This window comes from Zonotrichia leucophrys, chromosome 3, assembly GCF_028769735.1.
Source record: "Zonotrichia leucophrys gambelii isolate GWCS_2022_RI chromosome 3, RI_Zleu_2.0, whole genome shotgun sequence".
NCBI classification, from domain to species: domain Eukaryota; kingdom Metazoa; phylum Chordata; class Aves; order Passeriformes; family Passerellidae; genus Zonotrichia; species Zonotrichia leucophrys.
The window spans coordinates 82,032,463-82,056,022 of record NC_088172.1 but is presented as its reverse complement, the minus strand read 5'-3'; the positions used below and the strand labels follow the sequence as shown (position 1 = coordinate 82,056,022).

General features: G+C 38.3%; 1 protein-coding gene across 4 annotated transcripts in view; it reads left to right on the top strand.

Annotated features, from left to right (window-relative positions):
* MTA3 (metastasis associated 1 family member 3) overlaps positions 1–23,560 on the top strand; it is a 141,654-nt gene that overhangs the window by 81,941 nt on the left and 36,153 nt on the right. For all 4 annotated transcript variants that reach the window (XM_064708993.1, XM_064708996.1, XM_064708995.1 and 1 more), the window contains exons 12-16: positions 370–494; positions 1,351–1,502; positions 2,622–2,844; positions 10,964–11,050; positions 15,923–16,069. In XM_064708993.1, coding sequence (XP_064565063.1) covers positions 370–494; positions 1,351–1,502; positions 2,622–2,844; positions 10,964–11,050; positions 15,923–16,069 — 734 coding nt within the window. The remainder of the gene's footprint in view (positions 1–369; positions 495–1,350; positions 1,503–2,621; positions 2,845–10,963; positions 11,051–15,922; positions 16,070–23,560) is intronic.

The following is a 23,560-nucleotide window of genomic DNA, read 5'->3' as shown; positions in this document are numbered from 1 at the left end:
CCTCAACTCGTAAACCTTATCTGTTGACTAGAAACACCTTCTTAAATTCCATGCTGTGTCAGACTTTTGTTAATGCTTTAACCCCTGAGAGCTGGTCTTTTATGAGCTTTCCAAGTAGCTTAGACAGTCTGAGCACAGTAAAAGCTGCAAATTGGACTGTCAGAGCAGCTCCTAACATAGCAAGTGTCTGACAATGCTGAAAGTAATAGAAGAGTACAAAAATTACCCTTGTTGTTTAGAGAAGATTTTATAGATGTTGTCTGCACACATCAGATTTCCAGAATTCGATTGTTTGTCTTCCTGTTGACTAACCAGTTAATAAAACCTTTTTTTTTTTTTTTTGCAACCTTTAAAAAAATTTATTTAAAGCAACAAACCAAATCCCAATCAAATATCCAGCAACAATGGGAAACCTGCTGCAGTCAACGGAGCAATGGGAGCTTCTTACCAGGCACAAGCCACAGTAATAGGTCGGGCTTGTGAAAGCTGCTATAGTAAGTAAATATATTTTTTAATGACTCAAGAATTTGGGTGAATCTTAATATGTGCTGTTAGAAAAAAAAGATATGTAATATTGTTAGGATATGACAAAAGATAATTTGCAATTGCTCTTATGGCAGAAATACCTTTAAAGTTAGAGCTGCCTTCAGTATATTAATTAAAGTATTCAAATCTCTTTATGATTTATTTTTAAACAATTCATAAAGCACAGAAAGTTTTAGTAGTATAATATGATGGCATTGATCTACTATTTCTTTACCTTCACAAAGCTAGATTCAAATTTACTTTTGTTTTTTCTTTAAGGCTGCAGAGTTTTTTAGTTGTTTTTTTTTTTCTTTGAATGGTTTTGGAATGTTTTTCTCCCTCTGTTGTTGTTGGGAAAGATGGGGAGGACTATTGTTTCTTTCTAGTATTTTGTGTGATAATTCTGTTGGACTTCTTGGAATAGCAGCCCTCAACAGAGGTTATATGAGAGCAGATATAAAATCCAACTTAATTAGCCTGTTTTCCAGGGTGAGATTAGAAATAGTGGGTTTGTTGTTATTTTTTCTGGTAGTCCTTTGGGAGAAAATATCAGCAATACAAAGTCCCTGTTTTGAAATTTATTTTAGAAGCATTTCCAAAATTTCCATTTAGAGTTCACCTCTCTGGCACTTGTGTAAAAAAATAAAGCAACAAACAATTCAAGTTCTTACTTTCAGTGTCAAATATATTAAATATTTATCCACACAATGCTCTGCTATTGCCATGTGTTATGGCTGTATATAATAGCCTATTACAACATTTGGATTGATTGTAGTGAATGTAACTTGCACCAGTGCTTCACCTGTGCTGCTTTCTCCTCCTCAGCTCCGCAGTCTCACCAATGGTATTCTTGGGGCCCTCCGAATATGCAATGTAGGTTGTGTGCATCTTGCTGGATTTATTGGAAGAAATATGGTGGCCTGAAAATGCCCACACAGACAGATGAAGATAAGCTGTCTTCCAGCCAACCTACAGAGGTAGGATTGTGTAGACAAGCTTTTCTAAAACAAAACCTGGTGCTTGCACAAGACTGCTGTGATTTGATTATTTAGTGGAATGGTTTTCATTTATGTATTCAACTTTGGTATTACAAAACTCAATTTATCAATCCTTTTTCTGCGTTAAGTAGAACTGTACAGTGCTTAGGCCTTGCCATATCTTTATTTGACTATTTCTTGTATAAACAAGCATGTGCTTCCTGCATTTTTGGTGTACAAATGTCATTTTGTCTGTCCAATGGTGTGTTATCTCTGAAATGTTAAATCTACTATACAACATATCATTTGGTATTATATACCTATTCTCAGCTAGAGAATAGAAACAACTCACCTAGAGTTGTTTGCTCTGTGGCTTCCTGCACAGGCCTGTTTTTTGTAAAGTGCTTAGACAGGTTATTCATGTATTCCTGTGAGTTCTACATCAGATTAATGGCAAGAGTCGAAAGACTTTTCTTATTTCCCCCTGTAGTGTCTTTCTCAGACACTACAGGGGGAAAAAGGAAGTGTCTGTCTTTCACAGACACTAGGTTCTTTTTGCTTAAGCAAACTTTGGACCTTGTGATTTTATCTCTTTGAATTCTGGTGCTTCCTGATTAGACCTAACATAGGTTGAAGAAAAAAAGTCACAATTGTTGATGGCTTTTGAACACAGCATTAAAATAATGTTCTAACAGTGGAAACCTAATTATACCTCAACTAATTTGTCACATTTCTTCATGTACACACACATATCCACAATCCATATTCCATTTCTGGCAATCTCTCTTTCTGTGGAATCACTACAGTTATCTTGCCTGCATTGTCATATTCTTGCTCTAGTAAAGGTGAAAAAGAATATTTTCTAGTTTTGTTCCTGTACTATCATCTGGAGACCTGTTCTCAGTGTACTCTGTAGATTTGAATGTTATAACTGAAGAGATTTGAATGTTTTTCTCTGAATGTTCTGAATCCTTTTCTAAGGTTATCTGTGGATGTGCTGAATAGTCTCTCTTTTCCTGTGGATGTCCCGAATCCCTTTCCGAGGCCATCCTGACTTGTGGGGCTGTTGGGGTGCGGTGGCCGAGCCGTGTGTGACGCTGTCCGTGTTCTGTCCCGCAGGAGCCGCCCGTCCGAACGCACCAGTCGCGGCAGGCCACGCAGGGCACCCCGGTGCGCAACACGGGCAGCCCCAAGTCGGCGGTGAAAACGCGACAGGCGTTCTTTCTGCACACCACCTGTTGGACAAAACTGGCCCGGCAGGTCTGCAAAAATACCCTCCGGCTGCGGCAGGCAGCGCGACGTCCCTTTGTCCCTATTAACTGTGCTGCCATTAAGGCAGAATGTAAGATGTTTTTTTAATTCTTAGTTCTGTGTGCTGTGCTTCCCACCCATTTTTGTCTTTTAATTTTATTTTCTTTTTCAATAAACATTTCTTGTCTATACGCTTTTGCTTTTCATTTTTATTTTTTTCATTTGTCCAGCATATACCGACACATTGGTTGCCTTGAACAGGTCTTAAACTGTGGGAACATTTCAAATTAATTAAAAAACTATCACCTCATTCACTTTCAAAAATTGACAGTAACAAAAATGGGGGCAGGAAGGGAAAACCAATGCCACAACATACATTCTTCCCACTAGGCAGCATGAAAGAAGTGTGCTTTTCTGTTGTTGGTCTTTTAATAATTTGCTTAGCAGAACCTATAGATCTGTACATGTTGTACTTTTTTTCAATGGGATTGGTCAAAGAATCAGGAGCTGGGGTTTCATAATAATTTAAATGTGGTGTGCAATACAGTCCTTTGTCACTGTGACAATCTGGTAGTGGTGACAGCCATGTTTATTCATCATAGTTGCATCATTTTGTTTTTTTCTGTTCCAGTTTTAAATTTTAATTCTAAATAAAATTCTGTATTATGCTTGTTCTTTTTATAGCCAAAATATAAAGACCTGATGAATTTCTAGTAGTATGATAAAAGTTTTTTGTAGATAGCAACAGTAAGTCTCTTCACCTGCATATGTGTGTAAATTCTGCTGCAAAGTCACTGAATATTTCAACAGTTTTTGTATCTGTTTTACTGCTCACACTGCCTGGCTATGATTCCCAGTCTTCCATAGATACAGTTCTTGGAGCAGATGCTTGGTATTCCAGGATGAGGCATGCTGGTTCATTGTACTGTCAATTGTATTAGAATTGAAGAGAACTTTTAAGATCATTAGATGTAGGGTTTATAAGCATGTTCATTAGATTAACACTGAATGTTTTCCCAGCATACTTATCTGGGATGCAGATGATGTCTGCACTGTTTATAAGAAATTTACTCCACAGAGGATTAAAATCTGATTTTTAGTAATTATTTTCCCTTTATGTACTTCAAGACCAGCCGTTATGCATATGCAAACTTTTTGCCTTCTTCTGCAGTACTCCAAAATTTGCTTGATATTTCTGTTCATTGTCCTTGTCTAATTTTTTAGTTATTTTGGCCATTTTCTTTCTACTTTTAAATCTATGCAAGTCAGGAAGAACTTTGAGATTTTCAGGAAACCCTGTGTCACCTGTGAGAAAAAAATGAGTTGCTTTTCATGGAAGAAGTATGTCTAAAGATGGATTAAGATTATATTTTTAATCCTCAATCCAAAATATAGGTTACTTTCTGAGAGAAAGGTGTTGTACCTTTAAATTTATGTTTCTACTGAATCATGGAGGAAAATTCAAAAGTTCACTTGAACCTTATATCTTTTTATCAATATCTGTGGTTTTTCTCCCTCACTGCAGTAAAAAATAGTCAAAAGATGAAAGTTTTGTTTAAGGAGATAAAACACCAGAAGAAATAATTTCATCCAACTGTTGTTATGCATGTGTTCAGCCTTTAAAGAGAGGAATGAAAAGCTGAGCTTTTCAGCAGGAAATAGTCATTCTTGCTTCAACTGACAGTGCTGGGAGTGTTTTCTCTTTGTTTTGAGTGAAAGAGTTCTGCATGAGATTAGCAGTAAGAGTAGAAAGATTTTTTTTTTCCCTGTAAAACATGATTTTTTCATGTTTCCTTTTTGCTTAAGCAAACTTTGGACCTTGTGATTTTGTCTATTTGAATTCTGATGCTTCCTGATTAGACCTAACATAGGTTGAAGAAAAAAAAGTCACAATTGTTGATGGTTTTTGAACACAGCATTAAAATAATGTTCTAACAGTGGAAACCAAATTATACCTCAACTAATTTAAGTCACATTTCTTCATGTGCATACACATATCCACAATCCTTGTTCTGTTTCTGGCAATCTCTTTCTGTGGAATCATTACAGTTATCTTGCCTGCATTGTCATTGTCATATTCTTGCTCTAGTAAAGGTGAAAAAGAATATTTTGTAGTTTTATTCCTGTACTGGTTACCTGTTTTCAGAGCACTCTGTAGATTTTAATGTTATAAGTAAATAGTCTGTCTTTTTCTGTAAGTGTTCTGAATCTTTTTCTAAGGTTATCTTGTATTTTTGGATTTTTGAATTTTTAAACAAGATCCTTAATTAGCAGTAATGATTTCCTATGCTGGATCCACTGAATACAGTATTGAATGAATATCTGTGTTGGTGTTAGAAATATTACAGTCATGCTTAACTAATTACCGAGCCGGAGTACCAGGTCACCCATGATGTGAGTGAGTGATGGCATGAGATGGTTACAAGGCCCAAGAACTGATTTGGAATTTGTTTTCCATGTTGGTTTGCTGAAACTTGAATCTAATGGCTGCTTAGATGCTTTGTCAGACTCACCTGACTCTGTGTGTGCCAAACCAGTTCTTGAAAATGTAACTGCATTTCCCAACTATATTGCATTAGGCACCATAACAACACTCAGAAACCATAAAATCTGAAGGCAGAGGATTGGTGGGGCACTTATCCCAGCTGCATACCAGGTTTTATGCCCGCTTAGTCTTGTGCAATTTGTTGAAGTGCCAGGTTGTAAATGAAACTGATTTCCCAGATCTGAGAAAGGCTGTCTGAACAAGTGTGTCACAGCTCAGTCATAAAATAAATTGGTTTTTGCATTCCACCTGTGTACCTGAATGCATCTGCAGGTACTTCTCATGTCTTGGAGGAGGTTGGAAGCTTCTGGGAATGATAAGGCCCAAGCATCTTTTAGCTGAAAACCAGGTTTCAACAGCACATTTTCTCTTACTGAAATCCACCCACCTCCTCTCCCTCAGCCCATTATATCCACTGGCAGAAGGCAAGTCCTGTTCTGTGTTCTTTATTCCTTCAGATAGTGCAGAGAATTAGATTTTCCTCATTAATGAAGCCTGCAGCACAACCCCTGCTCAGATGCCAGCAGGAGGTAGTGGAGAGGATGCATTTACATCCCAGTTCAATCTCGGGATGGCCACCAGGAGGTTGAGGAGGCACAGCACCTCCTGCTAGGAGCACAGCCCATCATGGAAAGCTCAAACTTTGTTCCGTCTGAACTTAACAGACTCACTGTGGTTGGTGACAATAAACTTGTCTGATGGTTTTTCCAGGACTAATTAGAATTGGTGAGCTGCTTTGGTAAGATGAAATTGTTGTGGTCTAAATCTCATGCACTACCTCCTTTTTTAGTTTGAATATATTGCATGTGGTTTTTTTTAGAAAGTTAAGCAAGACCATCCTGTCTGAGAAAGGTCTCTTAATTAGAGAAAAAGCAAAGTGAGCATTCTTCTCAGCAGTCACTGACGAGTGGATCTGTTTGCAGCTCACAGGCAGGTTGATAAATGCCTGGCAGGGAGCCATGTGTCTGTAAACAATATTGCTTCAGCACAGGGAGACTTTTGAGGGACTTTTTTTATTTTCATTGCTTGGATATAGCTTTATCACTAAAACTATGTATATTAATTATAGTAATTTAGATCTGGATAACTACATGTTGTCTGTGTAGACATGATTGTCAAAATGTTTTCAGTGCATGGTAATATATTATCTGTGTAATATATGTATAGTTATCTGGAAATGGGTGTACTGATCATGATGAAAATTTGTTATACATTTAAACCCTCAGATTTATTAACAAATATGGTGCATAGTACTTGCTAGTGATCTAGTTTGGTGCAACAAAGACAAGTGAAAAGAGTAGAATATGCAAAATATTACTGATTTGTCTTTGTAAGCATAAAGTTGGTATTTTACTGATATAAAGCTACCCATTCATCTGAATTGAGTAACATTAATTGAGTAACATTTATGAGTATTTTGTTCACAAACTATATTTTGCATCCTTGGTTTTGATAGCTATGGAAGAGCTTTTAGCTTTCATCTAGGATGAAAATATCTTCTTTCTTTAGCTTTTATCTAGGATGAAAATATTTCCTCTGTTGTTATCTTTGAATACAATTTTTGCCAGATTTTAATAGCCAGCAAAATAATTGACATATTGAGCATATTATATTGAGCATATTATTTTTCCCAAAGTTTCTAAGAATACAATTCAGGGAATACAGTACATTCATTAGATGATCTGCATTTTCAGAGATATGATGGAATGTCAAAGAGAAATAACTTGCTAATGAGAGTCTCTCTAAGTTTAAGAGACCTACAAATCTAGTTTTTTTTAAGAGGAAATAATTAGAAAATACTTTCATATCTAGAAGCACAGCCTCATTTGTTATCATCTTCTTGGCATTACTGTTTTGGTTCACCTCTGTAATGCCCACATCAGTCATCATGCTTGGCAGCTTTAAAGCCTCATAAAAAATGTGTTTCACACTGTGGTTTTTAATGTTATTTCCTAGAATTTTTCTGGTTGTGCTGTATTCTCTTTAGGGTTATGGTGCCCCATATTATGTGCACTTCAAGATATAGATTTCCCATAATTTTAGAAAGTCGTGTTTTCTCTTTTCCTATCATGTTTTCTAACATTCTGATTTTAATTTCTTTATAGTATTGTCTAGATATTTTTAGAAAGCTGTTGATTCTGACTCCATGAATACTCTTCTGCTTTGTGATGGTGTGGGAGCTATCATTATATTACAGTGATTTTACCCTTTCAGAATTCATTTACATGCATTGCTTGCTGCTGCTCCTGTCCTTTGCTATCAGTTTTAGCTTTGATTATGCTTAGAAATTTCTTCTCAGGAAATTTTAACTCTAATCACCTCTTTTGCTGTCCTTTTATGTGTTGAACAGCGCAGATCATTTGGGAATTACATAGACAATCAATTTTAATAAGGTTTTAATTTCTGAAAAAAGCCTCTTTTACTCTGTAACAGCTGGACAGCAGAGGTCTTTGGTGACTCAGTTAGGTAAAAGCTCTCTGAAGTGCCAAATTGGATGCCAGATCAGCTGCATGTGGGCAGGTCATGGTCCCCTCAGAGGATCCTGGCAGGCCTAAGAGACTGGCACTTACTGGTTTATAGGACATGTAAGTAGGAAAGGACCCTGGAGGTCTGTGATCCCACCTCTTGCAGAAGGTTCACGTGCTCATGGGCCTTTAGGCCAGATGAGCTTTTTGTATCTACAGGTGGAGACTGCATGACTTCTCTGGGCACCTACTCTGGTGTTTGATGTGCCTCAGAGTAAATAATCTCATCCCTGTACCCAACAATCTCCTGTCCCCCAGACTGGCTGCTGCCACAGACAGGAGCAGTGTGCTGTGCTGTCCCTGTGTTCCTCTGGGCAGGGTCTGGCTCAGTGTCTCTGTGCTGGGAGGCTGTGGTGCCAGCCAGGTGTCCTCTTGTCCTTCCTTCTCAGGGCTGCCCAGAGCAGTTCCCCAGGCCCTGGATGTGCTGCACTCAAACACCCAATCCATCAGCTGGCCCTGCTCCTTGTGCCTGTATCTCTTCCCTGGTGGGGACCCAGAGCTGGTCATGGGCTCTGGCTGTGTTTGCCATGGACTGAGGGGAGGGGTAAGCTCCTCCCAGCCCTGCTGGGTGCGTGAGGCCCAGCGCGCCATTGTCCGTCCTTCCTGCTGCAAGGATGCACCGTGACACCAGTCATGGGAACACGCTCAACTTGCCTTCCTTCCAAGGTCTTTGTTGGCTCCCTTGATGTTTCCATATTTAACCATGTGCCTCTATTAATAATGCAACCTTCTGCCACTCTGCAGACCTACTTACTGGAGAATGTTATCACACTTGCCCTGGTTTTGTTCTCTTCAACCAAGAACATTTAAGCATTCATTAAACACCAGCAGCGTGTCTGCTCAGCAGTTTGGATGAATTCCACCTGGTCCTGGTAACTCGGTTCTACAGATTAACCAGTTTGTTTTGAAATATTTCCTATGGACACTTCAGTGTGACACAGTTCTCATACTTGTAAAAGTATTTTGGAAGTGAGCTTCTTTAAGTGCTTCTGCAATGAACAGTGATACAAAAAATGCATTTGGCTTTTTTGCTGTGCCTTTATTTTCTTGTGTATTTTCCTCACACCTTCATAATCTATTGCTACAGACACCAGAACACTTTCTGCTTTTGCTGTGTTTGAAAAATATACTAAAAATATCAGATTACTTCTTGTCATAATTTTTTTTCTCAAAGCTTCCACTATTTCACTGGTCTTACTTAGATTTTTATTGCCCATATAAAAGATCACATTTGATTTTAGGTCTTGCTTTAAATTTTGGGAGTTTTGATATCTTCTTACCCAAACTTTATTCGCTGGTTTTACACTTGAGAATGATGCACAATACAACTTCTATGTTCTTCTCTGTGTTCTGCATAAAGATCATAAACTTTATTACTTTTTATGGAAGCACCTTATTGTGGATCAAAGTTTGCTCCTGTTAAGCTTGCTTTACTGTTTCAAAAGATAGGTGTGCTTTGAATACTCACCTTTGATGAACATGCTTTATCTCAAGCATGAAAATTGTGCTCTCCTTGCAGTATGTGTTCCCAGTCAGCATATAAATACCACTACATGATTCAATATCTTTTTTTATAGTGAAGGCACATAGATGGAAAATTTTCTTGCTAATTACTTCTTAGGTGATGCTTTGCTCTTCTCAAAGTAGCTATAAAATACTATATAGCCTCTGCTTATTTTACTGAGGGAGTCAGTGGAGACATATCATTCTGCTCCACCACTTAAATAATTTCAGGTGTTTTGCAATATTAAAAATATTCTGGGGACCAGGCCTTTTGGGTTTTTTCCTGAGCACAGTATGTTTTGTGATTAAGAAAAGGTAACAAAGTACTTAATGTAGTCAGCGTTAGGGCTCTGGAACCTTTGAAACCCATTGGTATTTCCACAATTTTATGTAGGTTCCTTAATCTATGAAAGTAAGTTGTGCTTTGTCTGCTGCACTGAAAGCATCTTGAACATCTGAAATACTTATTCCAGTCATTGCTGTGCCTTCACCATCTTCATGATTTTTGTGCAGATCTAGATTAGAATTGATAAAGGGGTTGTAAATGCTTCACATGGTGTCTTATCCTCTTGCTGTTGCTGTTTACTGTGTCTCATGTGCTGGAATGAAGCAAAGGAAGAGTTTGGTGAAACACAGGGAGGAGTTGCAATTATAATCTGTTTATAATGTGTCCCTTCTGTAAAATTTGTAGGTAGGTATTTGTGGGAAGTTCTTCCATTTGAGAGACCTCCTGACCTATATAATCACTGTACAAATGCAATTTTGTCCAGAACAGAATACCTGTATTCTAGGGATACTGGAAGCTCTCTATGGGGGCTTTTTGTGCTCTTGGAAGACAGGAAACCCAATTATTCTGAATACTTAAAAAGAAAAATAAAAAAAGATTATCTATTTCCAATTGTCTTGAAATGATTTACTGAAACCTTGTGAATTTTTGCCTTAAGTTGACTGACTTCATTGTCTAAGCATGAACCTCTTTATGTCAACACTTTGTTTTTGGGACATGTGGATGAAATCTCTGCTTGTGTATTCACAGTAGCAGCAGGAAATTTTAGGCAGTTGCTGCACTGCTAGTTTTCATGTACTTAGCAGAGAGTTGCAATCTTTGAGATCTTTGAGCTCTGTAATACTTGGTTACAGCTGAGCATTTTGTTGAAAAGTTTACAGTGAGGAGTTGTATGACAAAAATCAGTAGTCCCAGCTTTAAATCCTTGACTCTGTATTGCCCCATTTAGAGACAGAGAAGTGTGTAGAAAACAAAAAAGAATTCAATGTAACTGCATTTTTAGTATGCATGTTTTCATCTATGTTCCATTTGCTTGGCTGTCTATCCATTTGCTTGCCAAAGTCTATCTCCAGAAAGACTTGGTAAGCAAAAACTACAGTCTAGCTGGTATTGAAACTATCTTTCTTTAAAAAGGAAAAAAAGAAAAATCATAACATCACTTGCATGAAAGAGGACATGTCCTGCCTTTAAATATTCATGATTAGAAGTATTGATGATAAAAAGGAGAATCTAAAAGTTAGGCTAAAAGAAATATGTGTTAAAAATGCAAGTCAGACACTGGTTGGTATGTCCTAAATCTGTTTGTAATAGTAAAATATTTAAACCGGGTTTTATTCTTTAAAATTCTCAGATGCAGATCGACATTGTGAACTTGTTGGGAATCCTCTGAAGATAAAAAGCACCAGGAAGCCACTGTCATGTATCATTGGGTATTTAGGTGCGTATCTGCCTATGGAGAATAACAAACCAAACAAACTTCCAGTGTGTACTGAAGCATCATAACCTGGGATGTACAAAAAGAGAGAATTTATGCTTTTAGTAATGTGAAAAAATTCTGAAGTTAATTTATTATTAATAATGGTGGTCCACTTGAGTTACAAAACTGCATGGTTGAACTTTCAGGATATAGGCAGAAGTCCTCCTGATACTGGCTTAGTGTCAGAGTGACACCTGATGTAATTTAGAACGTGAAAAACAGTCTGGCTTTCTAAATATAAAGAAGAACTGCTCAAAGGGGAGATTCTCAGGACTGCTCTATTGTGGCCTTTGTATCCATTTGTAATACTACATTTTACTTAAGAACAGGGGAGCTCAGCCACACCAAGATGCATACCTTGTAATTTGATGACCTAAGTTTAAAAGGTGCAATCAAGTGTGTACTGAGTCCACAACCGAGAGGACATGAAACTATAAGTAAATGGGGAGAGGAAAAATTCTGATAATAATGATTCCTTGCAATGAGCCGTCAGTGACTGTTAAATATTTGCACAGTCATATAAGAATTGTGATAACCCAGATGCTGTTAATCCTCAAATGAGAATAGAAATCAATCAGTTGATTAGAGATGCAGCGAGTAATTCTGCTGTGTATTAATCCTGTTCTACAGAAGTGAACTCTACAGCTGAGTGTAGAGATTAGTCTAGATGTTTTGCTCATAATTTCAGTCACCAGAAGGTTTCTACTAGATCAAAGTAAACAGTAAGTCTCTTGCCTTATTGAAATAGAAATCAGTTTCAATGTAGTTACAACTGTTCTTCCAGGACATCAATTTTGTCAAAATCCTAACTTCAAGAATGTGGGTGATGAGGAATTAATGCCATTCTCACTGAATTTTGATTTCTCCTGCCCTGGAGTTTAAGAAAAAAGACACAAATAATTCCCTACAGACATCCCGGCTATGTGTGTTATGTGTATTGAAGGGACTACTTGGGTTGACTTGGTGGAGTTGTGGCTGTGAGAGGGGAAGCTGGACAGGGGATGGTTCATCCAGCTGACCTGTCTGTGCATCTAAAGAGGAAATGGTAACATGGGGACACTTAGAAGACAGCACCTGTTTTTAGTGCCATGTTACATAGCCTTTGTGGAGTTGTCTCTACCCCTCTGGGAGTCTGAGTCTGTAGGTTTAATGTGAGTGAATGGATGAATAGTGTCAGGCAGCATTTTGTGAACTTACATGAAGGTCTGGTAGAAGATGAATAGTCCTAAAATATGCCAGATATCTGTGGAGTCTGCTTAGAATTTGACTGTATGGGAAGTAACTGTGTCTCACTACAGCCGAGGAAAATAATATGTGTTATGGGAATGTGAAGTGAATGCAGTGCAGTTGATTACATTCATCTGAATTAGCTTTATAGGGATGGCTAGAAAATGGCTTTTTTTTTGCTATGTAGTTTGGCGAAATTTTTTAGTTTTGTTTGTTTGTGATCTTTTTAGTTTATTTGGGACTTTTGCAGTTTCAGTAAATAAGTAAATCTTGCATTATTTTTCTCATAAAAATATTATTATATATCATGTCAACTTATATAGGAGGCACTTGTTTTCTTTTTAAGATTCATGCTGTGCCATTCTCACAGAAATTTATTTGCATATGATTAACAGTGTGTCAGGGCACTACTGTTTTCCACCTTTCTGCTAAGGCAGGGAGGATTTCAGTGCCCTGCGCATCCTGGGTCATCACTTCCCTTTACCCTGGTTCTGCATCTTGGCTGCAGGTTCCACAGGTGAGGTAGGACAAGGATTAAAATTAGGCCTTGTCCTCTCAAGAGCTGGAGCCAATCCCCTCAATCTCATCAGTCATCACTGTGCTTCCCAAAACAAAGCTGCTGTGGTGAACCCCTGGCTAATTAAATGTCCTGTATTATCTCTTAGTTATGAGAAAACCAGGCTAACACTCCAGCTGGGATACATGGTGAGGAGATGAGGTGAGGGAAAGGTGCAGCTGCCTAAGCCCCTCCGGAATCCAGGATGTTGTTTGAGGTGATTTGGTACAAGATTTCAGCTTCTCTTTGTTTACTTTGGGGTATTTTATTTTTTTACCCTACTGCCATAATGAAAAAGGGAGAAATTTTTAATGTTGTTATTTACTTGCTTGAGGCTGAAATCTGGTCCTATAAAATAGGTTACTAATATGTTTTTGAAACAGTCTCTCTTACTCCTATTTATTTTTATTTCAGAATGTGGCTAACTGGCTATTTGCTACTGGTCATGAGATAATTTGAATGCTATAGTCAGTTCTCTGAGTTAGAACAAGGTGGAGCTGGCTGAAAGATTTTCAGTGAAGTGCTATGCAACAGAACAAGCATAAGAGCATCAGGAATTAAAAGATTTTGATTACCATTATTCCATAATACAATTATATGAAGGGATAGTAAGCAAAACCCCTGAAATGCCTCGTTACACTGCTTCGGTGTGATGAGGCAGGTGGTTATAAAGTGCTGATCTAAAGCATGAAAATATTTGCAGCAAGTCTCTATGTAGAGGAGGAGTGAAATAAGATGTAAAGGTCTGCACAGGAAGGACTCAGTCCATTGGGAAGTGATCCTGGCTGTTTTACTGAGTTCCTTTCTAGAACTTAAATGTAGAGCTTGGTCTTGCTACCTTCCTCTAGTGCAGAAAGAGAAAAGACAGCCTTTGTGGTAAACTAATGGAGGATTAGTGACTTCTGAACTGAAGTTGAGGGAAGGAAATGCTTCCTTCCTCAACTGTTTGCTCACCCTGAAAATATGAAATTGCCTCTCCTATAGGTTGCAGATGAAAGGAGGTGGAGTTCTCATGCGTCGATGCAACTGCTGGGATTACTGTGGTTGCTGCTGGAGCTCTTTGGCAAATAAAATAAGATTTTAGTGTTGTTGTCCCTGGAAATCTACCATTTCCTTCAGAAAACTGGAAAAGATTGCTAAATGAACATTTTAGAATGCAAATTCCAATTACCTTCAGCAAACAGTGCAAGTGTATCTATTTCAGTTTAGAGTTTTACCTTAGCAATCAGTGGTGTTCATAACATTAAGCATGCCTCTGTTCCCATTTTAGTAAAAAAGCAAAGTATGAGATGCTTGTTCCCCACAGCAAGAAAAACAGGACATGCCATGAAATCTTTTCTGTGTGAAAAGCAGATGAATTCTGCAGTGAATGGCTGTAAAAAGCTTTTATCTAATTAAGTGGTGGGGAATTTGGTGCATCAAATCTACAGCTCTGCCCTGAAGTGACTGGTTACCTGTGCCTTCCTTCTTTGCTGTTCTCTGTGTATTTCTCTGCCCTACTGTTTCTTACCTGGCCCTCTTGAGGCTTCTCAAGGGAGTGTGTTCATGCTTGGAGAGTGTGATTGCAAGCCCCAACCAAAGAAGTGGTGAACAATTAAGCAAAGTCTTTTCCAGTGTGAAAATAGTTGGGGTTGTCTCCTCCTGGCACACTGTTCCAGTACAGCCTGGCCAAGGCCATGAGACCAAGAACTCCAGGCAGGGCAGGGAAGCACTTGGGTATCAGACTTTGGGCATTCCTGAAGGAGGAAGAACATGCTATTGCAGTGGGCTTTGACTTTATGCAGTGGTTTCTCTTTCTCCTGAATGGTGGCCATGGATGGCAGAGGCTGGAGAGGCTCCTCCTTGGATACTTGGCCTCACTGTAGATTTTGCATCTTCCCAGCTTCTCTGCTCCATTTCATAAACAGAAAAAAAAAAAAAAACCCAACACTTTATAAGCAGAAAGAAGCACTTTTCAGGAAAAAGTACTCAATTTTTGTGTCCTGATCTCACCTGCCTTGGGCAGCTGACTCTGCTGATCTGACTGCCAGCCCCTCTGCCCTCACCTTCTCAGCCCCTTCTGCCTCCTGGGCTCATCAGAGGCTGCTGTAATTGGGCAGCTGGTGCCTCATACCCTGCACAGTGCTGGCAGCTGGTGCCCTGCACTGTGACACAGGGCCAGGACCTGCCCTGGCAGCTGACTTCCCACACAAGCCAGGGTCCACCAAGGCTGGACAGGGTGGTGGCATTTTGAACCCAAATGTGTGATGGGAATTAGTTAATTGGTTCAGCAAGTTCCTGGTGAGGGACCAGCAGACTCAGCTGAGACTTCCTTTTGCCACTTTTATCTGGCAGAATACAGAAATTTCCCTGCAGCTGCGTCAGCTCCTGGCAAACACAGCAGGTGCCACCCTGAAATGTGCTGACCACATGTGTTTTGCTACCTCTTACCCTCTTTATTCCTTTTTCTCCAAAATAATCTCACTCCATGAAACAGATGCTCTGGGATGTTTGAAGCTCCCCAGTAAGGGGAAGTACGGAAGTGTTCCCACTGCAGTTTTGGGGTAGTTTTACCTGCAAAGCCCTACAGTGTCTCCTCTTGACTCCTGCACCTTGTAACTTGTGTGTGGGAAGATCCCCTAAAGCACGTTATTATGACAGAAAATACTGAATAGCTTGAGGTGTTGAGGTAGTTTCACTACAGTAAAATGTTTTCATTTGCTTGCTGAAACCTGTGGGTGTGTAGCTTCAATACAAATCTCAAAAGGGTGCAAAAATATAAACACACCCATTTCAGAGTGTTTTGTATTTATTAGCTCTTCAACCTCAAATCCTTACATGTCTGCACTGTGGAATCGAGCTTGGGTAACCTAAAGTGAAATAGATCTTTCTTACTTGGAGGAGCTGTGGGTAGGAGGACTCGTGTTGTGCAAGGTCTTGTAAACACACAAGTGCAGAAGGAATTTTCTTTTCACTGAAAAACAAAAGTAAATTTCATATGTGGAATAGATTGTTTTATTTATCTTAAAATCAAGTAGATATCATTTCTCTCTCTCTTTTGTCTCAAACAGAGATACATCCTGCTGTGAAACCCAGTGTAATCAGGTCAACGCCAAGCCTTCAAAGTCCAAGTGCAAAACGACTGCTTGCACCCTCCAACCACTCTGCATTAAGTATTTTGGGGAAAAGAAACTACAGCCATCACAATGGGCTTGATGGTATGTGAAGGAATATAAATGAAATATTCTTTATCTCTCTGAATTGAAAAACTTTCTGTGAACCTGAGGTAACATTAAATGAGACGGTGCAGACTTTAGAAAAATGTAAGATATGGATGGCATGTTTATGGCATCCATGCAATGAATAGCGGTGCCTGTTCATTGGATAAAGATATATTCATACCATCTGTTACAAAAACTCCATTTACCATTTTTCTTACTGATCTTGATTTACCAAAAGAGGACAAGAAAAGAAGGCAGAGATGCAGCATGTTTTATTTTGCCTTTTTGCATTGCACCTTAGAAAGCCACTGTGCCTGCAGAGTAGGAAGCAAAAAGTGTGTCACAGAGGTGCAGGAGAGGCTTTTTCTGTACACTGTGCAGTGCCAGAGGTGACTTTTATGCCTGGTGTATCCAGCCACTTCGTTACACCTCAGTGCAAACCAAGAGCAGGAATGAAGATGTACAAAAAACAAAACAAAACAAAACAACAAAAAAAAACCAAAACAAAACCAAAAACCAAACAACAGCAACAACAAAAAAAAAAAAAGGATGGAAATTTTTGGGTAAGACTAACTTTTCTCAGATGATCTTTATTTTTCATCCTGAAAAGTGACTGTAAATTTCTGATTTTTTTTTTCTTCACCAAACAGAAAGATTTTTCAACTCTAACAACAAACAGTTTTACCTTGTCCAAATAAGAGGAGAATCCAGCAGAATATAATGTTTATACTAAAAGAAAAGGCATGCATGCATTCCTGATATCTCTTTGTGAGATATAACTTCTGTAAACCATTAGCTTATTTGTTCTGTAATTGAATAAGGTTATTGAGGGTAGAAATCTGCCAGACGTTTGGCTCTCAAATAGACTGCTCAGGAGAAATGTTCACAAAAGGAGAAATTGTTCACAAAAATGTTCACAAAAGAGGTGACTGTCTGCTTTCATGCTTCACAGAATAGGTTGAGGTAGAAAGGAGAGGAATTGCCTTTCAGACAAGCTCATAGAAATAGTATTCCAAATAAAGGGGTAAAAACTTGATTCATTATCCATCATCTTCCCCATAATCTTGTTTTTCTGTCACTGCAAACACTACTTGTGTACTGCAGTGAAAACACCTACTGTACATTTAATAACACCTAGATAGGAATCATGACATCCTTTGACAAGAAGTGAGAATACACAGAAGAGAGGATTGCTTGCTCCTCTGCTCAGCATGCAGCTATTACACCACAGACAAACAACACTCATGGCAACACAGGCTCTTCGGGGGACCAAGGTGACACCATGGGAGAAAATATTGCAGCTGGAAGAAAATATGATGTCTGCATTGGTAGGCAGAGCCATAAATGCTGGCTTTCCACTGCATCTTTGAAGGTGGAGTTCTGCATGAGAATGTGGACAAAGGCCTCCCCCTCCACCAATGCTGGCCCTTGGACTGGGCTCTCCATGAGAGCTCTGAGTGATGAATTAGCTTCCCTTGGATGTAAAGATGATCATTGAGTGCTTTCAGTCGAAAAGACCTCAAAGATGAAGTCCAACCCTTAATCAGCACTGCTAAGCCCTAAACCCAACATGCCCCAAGTGTTAAACCCCTCCAGGGATGGTGGTGACTGAACCACTTCCCTGGGCAGCCTGTTCCACTGCTCAACAGTGCTTTCAGTGAAGTAGTTTTCCCCAATATCTAACCTAAACCTTCGCTGGCATCGCTTGAAGCTGTTTCCTCTTCTCCTATCGCTTCTCATCTGTGAGAAGACACTGACCCCCATCTTGCTGCAACCTGCACATTTCTCCAGCAGAGAAGGCAGTAAGTTCAAGGTAATTATTATGATTGAACCCCTCCTTATGTCTCTGTAAGGAGGCATGCGTGGAAATCTGTAAAATTTTTCTTCTACTTAGTATAGATGTTCTCAAAGTAAAGAGTGTGTAAAACCAGTTATTAGGTACACCAGTTAGTGTGTATCAAACAGTCAGCTCTGTTAAAGCCATTTGCACAAAATAACATCTAATTTGAAAAAGTAATATTGAGAACTGCAAGTCACTGCTTTAGGAGATATTTCTGTGTGGTATTTTCTGGAATAATCCCTTTGCACACGATTTTGCTCCTGGGAAGCTGAGAAGACTCAGAGAAAAAGCAAAACAATAATATCTAATTTGCTTCTCCTGTGTTTTGCTGCTTTGGAATGTGTTTGGAGATTGTTTACCCACAGGTGATTGTTTCATTGGATTCTGGCGTGATTCTGTGTTTTCACTCATTGGCCGATCAGGGCCAAGCTGTGTCGGGGCTCTAGAAAGAGTCATTATTGTCTTGGTAGCTTTCTATAGTATCTTAAAATAATTAACTTTCTAAGAACATGGAGTCAGATGCATAATTCCTTCCTGTCGTGGGGCACCGCACAAATACAATATTTCTGCTTATCTGTTTCCTGTGAAAACGACATACTGGAAAGCATATATCTTAAATAAGCCAAATCTGTATTTTTTAGTGCAAAAATTATTATCTTAGTACAAAAAATGTGTATTTTTGTTCTTGCCTCTCTCTTTGATTAAAATGTGGAGCTGTGAAAATAAAATGCAATGAAAAAATAAGGAACTAGTAGTAATGATACTCAGCAGCACAGATTCCATTTCTTCTGACTTAAAACTGATTACCTTCAGTATTCACCATTTACCTCCTCCCCACGTTAATGGTAAATATAAAATATATTTTTCTTTTTGCTTGTGTTTTATCCAGCTTCTCTTCAATACCAGATCAGCTTGGGAAGTGGTGGTTTCTGTAATTTTCCTGACCACGGTGTGCTATTTGTGCAGTGAAAGGTTTTGCCAGCCTCCAGAGTTTTTGTGTTACTATAAATACACTAAAAAGCTTTTTTGATTCCAAAATAGTATTGATTGCTGCAGGTTTGATTGTATTGTATCAATTAACAGTATCCAGAAGGCTTGATATGGAGATGATGACAGATTCTGCCTTTCAGTGCATGCTTTGGTGAAATGAGCAAACAAAATGGAGCATGGGGAATTTATATTAAATCTCATTTGCTGTTTTCATAATCTTAATATTATTTACATGTAAATGTCTGCATTTTCAAGTTTACCTTTTCTCCAACAGTATTAGATATTTGTTTTGAGAAAGCCACATAAATATATTTACTTAAGATGTACAATATTTCACAGCATTCAAATAAATGTTGCTTAGGCTTGTGCAAATATATATTTAGATTAGCATAATTTAAGTCAATCTTACTGCCTAGATGAGTGTCTTATTTTTGGCAGAATTTCTTTTTAAGCAAATTAATAATTATTTGCTTTGAATATAGCAGTACATTATGGAAATGGCACATTTTTATGCCTCTTTGGGGAAGTGGGGAAGATTATGAGAAACGTCATTAATATTTAGTTAAATGCTTTTAAGAATAATAAACAAGATTAGCATTTCTTATACAAGCCTTACATTGTCTTGAGTTCTGCTTTTAGCTAATGCAGCACAACATTCCCTTTCAGTTTTCCATGGATGCACCTCTAGAAAGATTTTGATGTAATTGATAAATGAGCTCCCTCATTTATCTTTTTTTAATGGGGATGTTGTGCCCTGGTATCTTGCTATTGTCAGTCATGGACGTGAGTGGAATTGCTTTACTTAAGTGCTGTGTATTGTAGCTAGAGAGAGGAACTTGTAGGTTTTTGTGTCCCTGATTGGGAGGAAGAGTTTTGCTGGATGGTCTTAGAAAAGTGTTTTTCATTTTATTTTCCAACAACAGCAAATCTTGCATTCCGTGAGATGTAATAAAAAGTGCCAGTGAACTGGCATTTTGCTGTTCTGGAAAACTCACAGTACTTTGAGAAGCTTTTGTGTAATATACATACTGGAGCTTTTAACTACTCTGAGATGCAGCATTTCAATTGCTGCTGAAATTAAAGTCAGCATAAGATATTTAAGTGGTTCTCTGCCATGAAGATAGCCTCTTTCAAGTGGGAAAATTCCATCTTCAGAAAATCACGATGTTGCAGAAGGTTACATGTATCCAATTTTGTTACTGGAGTTGATGATGGGAAGATTTAGGTGTGACTGTAAAGTGCTTTAGATATTTTGAATCTGATCTTTAAATTACAGCGTCTGAAATTATTCCAAGCAATTACTTTCTCCCACAAGCTGCTTAACTGTGAGGAACAGTGCATCCAAGTAGTCAAATTTTACGTCAGCCTATTGTTTTGGCAGGGTGAGTAATGATAATTTTGCCTATAGTATTTGGAAACATCAGGTAGAGGTATTTTACACAAGAATAATTTCTGTCATCTGGCATGCATTTCCTTACCTTTGGAAAGATGCATGAGAACCAGAATATCCACAGGATGTCCAAGGCATCGGCATCACTGATGAGGTACAGAAATCTGTCTGTGCCTGTTGATACCATTTTCATATTGTGGACAAAAATAAAAGAGCCAGCATTTCATAGCTGAAGGGACTCCAATTAACAGCCCTGATCCTCCTTTCCTCCCTGCCATACCTTTAGTGCTGTATTTCAGTCTGACATGTCCTGCTGCCTTCAAGAGGATGCTTTCAACAGTCCAATTTCTGTTCTGGAATATACTGAAGTGCACAGCAGATACATGAATTATCTAGGAATAAGGCAACACTTTTGGGGTCTGTTTTCCTGGGAACTTACACATCTCTGGCCTGGCAGGATGAGAAGGTGACATGAGAAATTGGCAAATGGAGAAAAACCTCAAAAAGATGTTCCTTCTCTCTTAGATACTGTTTTGGTCAATCCTTCTCTCTATGCTTATGACTGATACTATTGGCTATTCAGGAGATGAGCAAGGAGAAAGCCGTAGATTTCACTTCTAGTTTTCCATGGGGAATTTATAACAAACAGATGAAAACATCAGCAGCCTGACAGACATACAGGGAGACTAAAACCTTTCCTGACCCAAATTTTCTTGAATGTATTTTCTTGAATATATTTTCTTTCTATAATAAGCTACAATTATTTTATCTGAAACAGAGAAAATAATTATAATATTATTATAATTAAGTTCATTATAATTGAGTTCACATAACATTATGTGAAAGTACATTAAAGGGAAGGAGGTTTCACTTTAGGATGGAATTTTTCAGCAGTGAGTGAGTTGTTTTTTCTCAAAGATGTCTGATTGTTATCACAATACTGTGTTTTGGTAGAGACAGATGTTCTGCTGTGGTGGCAGAGGAGCAGCATGGATTGCTCATCAAAAAACATCTGGTGCTCTGTTACTTTAAAAAAGAAAACCATAAATTTTCTCTTACACATTAATAAACTGTAAACCTACCAAAATTGTTATAAACCTCCTTTAACATACCAGTGATTTCCAACAGAAAGAGTAGAAATGAGCTGTGGCAAACAAGCTGCTATGTGAAAATTTGCCATTTCTTCCATCCTAAAGCACAAGGTATGATTAATGCTGGATTGTGTGTACTCACTCTTCCCAAAAGTGAGAGACAAAAGCTATATATTGCTCCACAGTCAGTTTTCCCTCTGAAGTTTGCTTTGGACATGCATGTTCTAGCTTTGGTCTTTGGTATAGCCAGAAAACGCTTTAAAATATTCAGCTGCAGATTTCTCAGTCAAATGTGTGCACTGGCATTGATGAAAATGTGAACATGGAAAATAGATCTCTCAGGAAAAAATGATGCTGTGTTACTGTCATTTACTGAGGAAAGCAAAGGAATATGGAAAGGTGCTTATGGCTTTTAGTTACTTCCTGAAATATATTGCTTTTATGCTTATATCATTACAGGAAACACTTAAGAGCTTAGTCCTGCCTTTCTATACAGAGTCATTAAAACCATCTCTGACCCTCAAGAGATTGACCTAACAACCTTTTTACATTTAAATTTTGCAGCTTGCACAAGAGTAGCCAATTTCTCTCTATTTTCACTGTGCAGTTGGAAGCAATAATTTAAAATATTTATTAGGAAACTCAAATGCTCTAAAGCTTACATTTCTGTGGTTAGTAAATTCACTTGTTTTTGCAGAGGTACAAATCATGATACTGAAGATGATGAACTACTGACAACTTCCAGAGCCCAAATAATGTGCCTGGAAAGTGACACAGGCCTTAATTACCCCAGGATGTTGCTGCTGACATTGTCAATCATTTGTAGAACTAAGCTTCTGCATCTCATATTTGCAAGCATCAAGTTAATTTTTTTCCCTATTTAAATTTATGTGTTATAAAACAGTGAGTTGATGATTCCCCACTTCCCCTTTCAGTCTTCATTTCTCCAAACCCAGTGATGCAAGTGATATTGTGACTTAACGCGAACAACAACCAAGGAGGAGGAAAATAGTTTTGTCTGAAAAAATAGAAGAGAAATATCTTTTCCCCTTAGAATTTCTTAAAACTGAGAAAACTATTCCTTGTCTCACAATGTACATTATCTCACATGTACATTGAATTTATATTACAGTTGTCTTCCAAGTATTTGAGCTCCTTTGAGTACAAATAAAAGAACAGTCTTCCCTTCTCTGATGACTGCTTAAACTGCAGGGTATTTTTCAGTGAGAAAAGGTAAGCAGTGTAATTTGCCCACAGGAGTGCTTGGGAGGAGCAAAAGCATTTCTGCAAACCCAGGTTTCTTTGGATTTCCTCTGAGAAAGAACTGTTCCTAAGCACGTTGTGTATTTTTTAAAATACAGACAGCGATTACTTTTGTTATGCCAAAGTCAAAATACAATATCCATTCAACTGAAATGCTCAGGTTTACTGTGTCTTGAGAAATGTGAATTATTTCCCAGGGTGAAAGTACATTAGAAATTGAATAAAGCACTATTATTGATTCCTTTGGCACTTATTCCTTTCTTTCAAAAATCTCTCTTTGGTTTTGTAAGGCTTCTTTGATTCACAAGAAAAGCAAAAATCTAGAGTCACATTCATGCTTTAAAGCACTACTTGGAGTGTGCCATAGATCACTTTGCTTTTGTTGTGCCAAGGAAATGAATGCTTATGAAAAATTGGTGTGTTGCATCCCTGAACTCACCAGTGCACACATGTTTCTGGTACCACTGGTGGCAGCAGGGATCAGAAAGAGCAAAGCAAGTGGGATCCCAGGTGGAGGGAAGGGCACTTCATGGTAAAATGCCCCATTTCTGCTGTGGAGTCAGTGTTTGTTGTTTTAATATACAGGTTTTGTGTAGACATGAATCTGCACTAACATTGGATTTCCTAATTGGCAGAATGAATCAGCTCTTCAAACAGGAAACAACACTGTAATTAAGTTAACATTTAAACCACAATGCAAATAGCCAGAGCTTAATTCCTAGAATCACTACTTTCCCCTAGTATTATTTTAAAGAATTACAGTTGCAGAAAGAGAATCCTGTTTTTTTGATAACAGGATTAGCAGCATATTACCTCCTGAATTATGGGTTCTGATTCAAGATCTGGAGTTCATATTCACAATGCTTCTGTGTATGATTACTGGCAAGTAGGTTGATTATTTTTTGTGAGCTGTG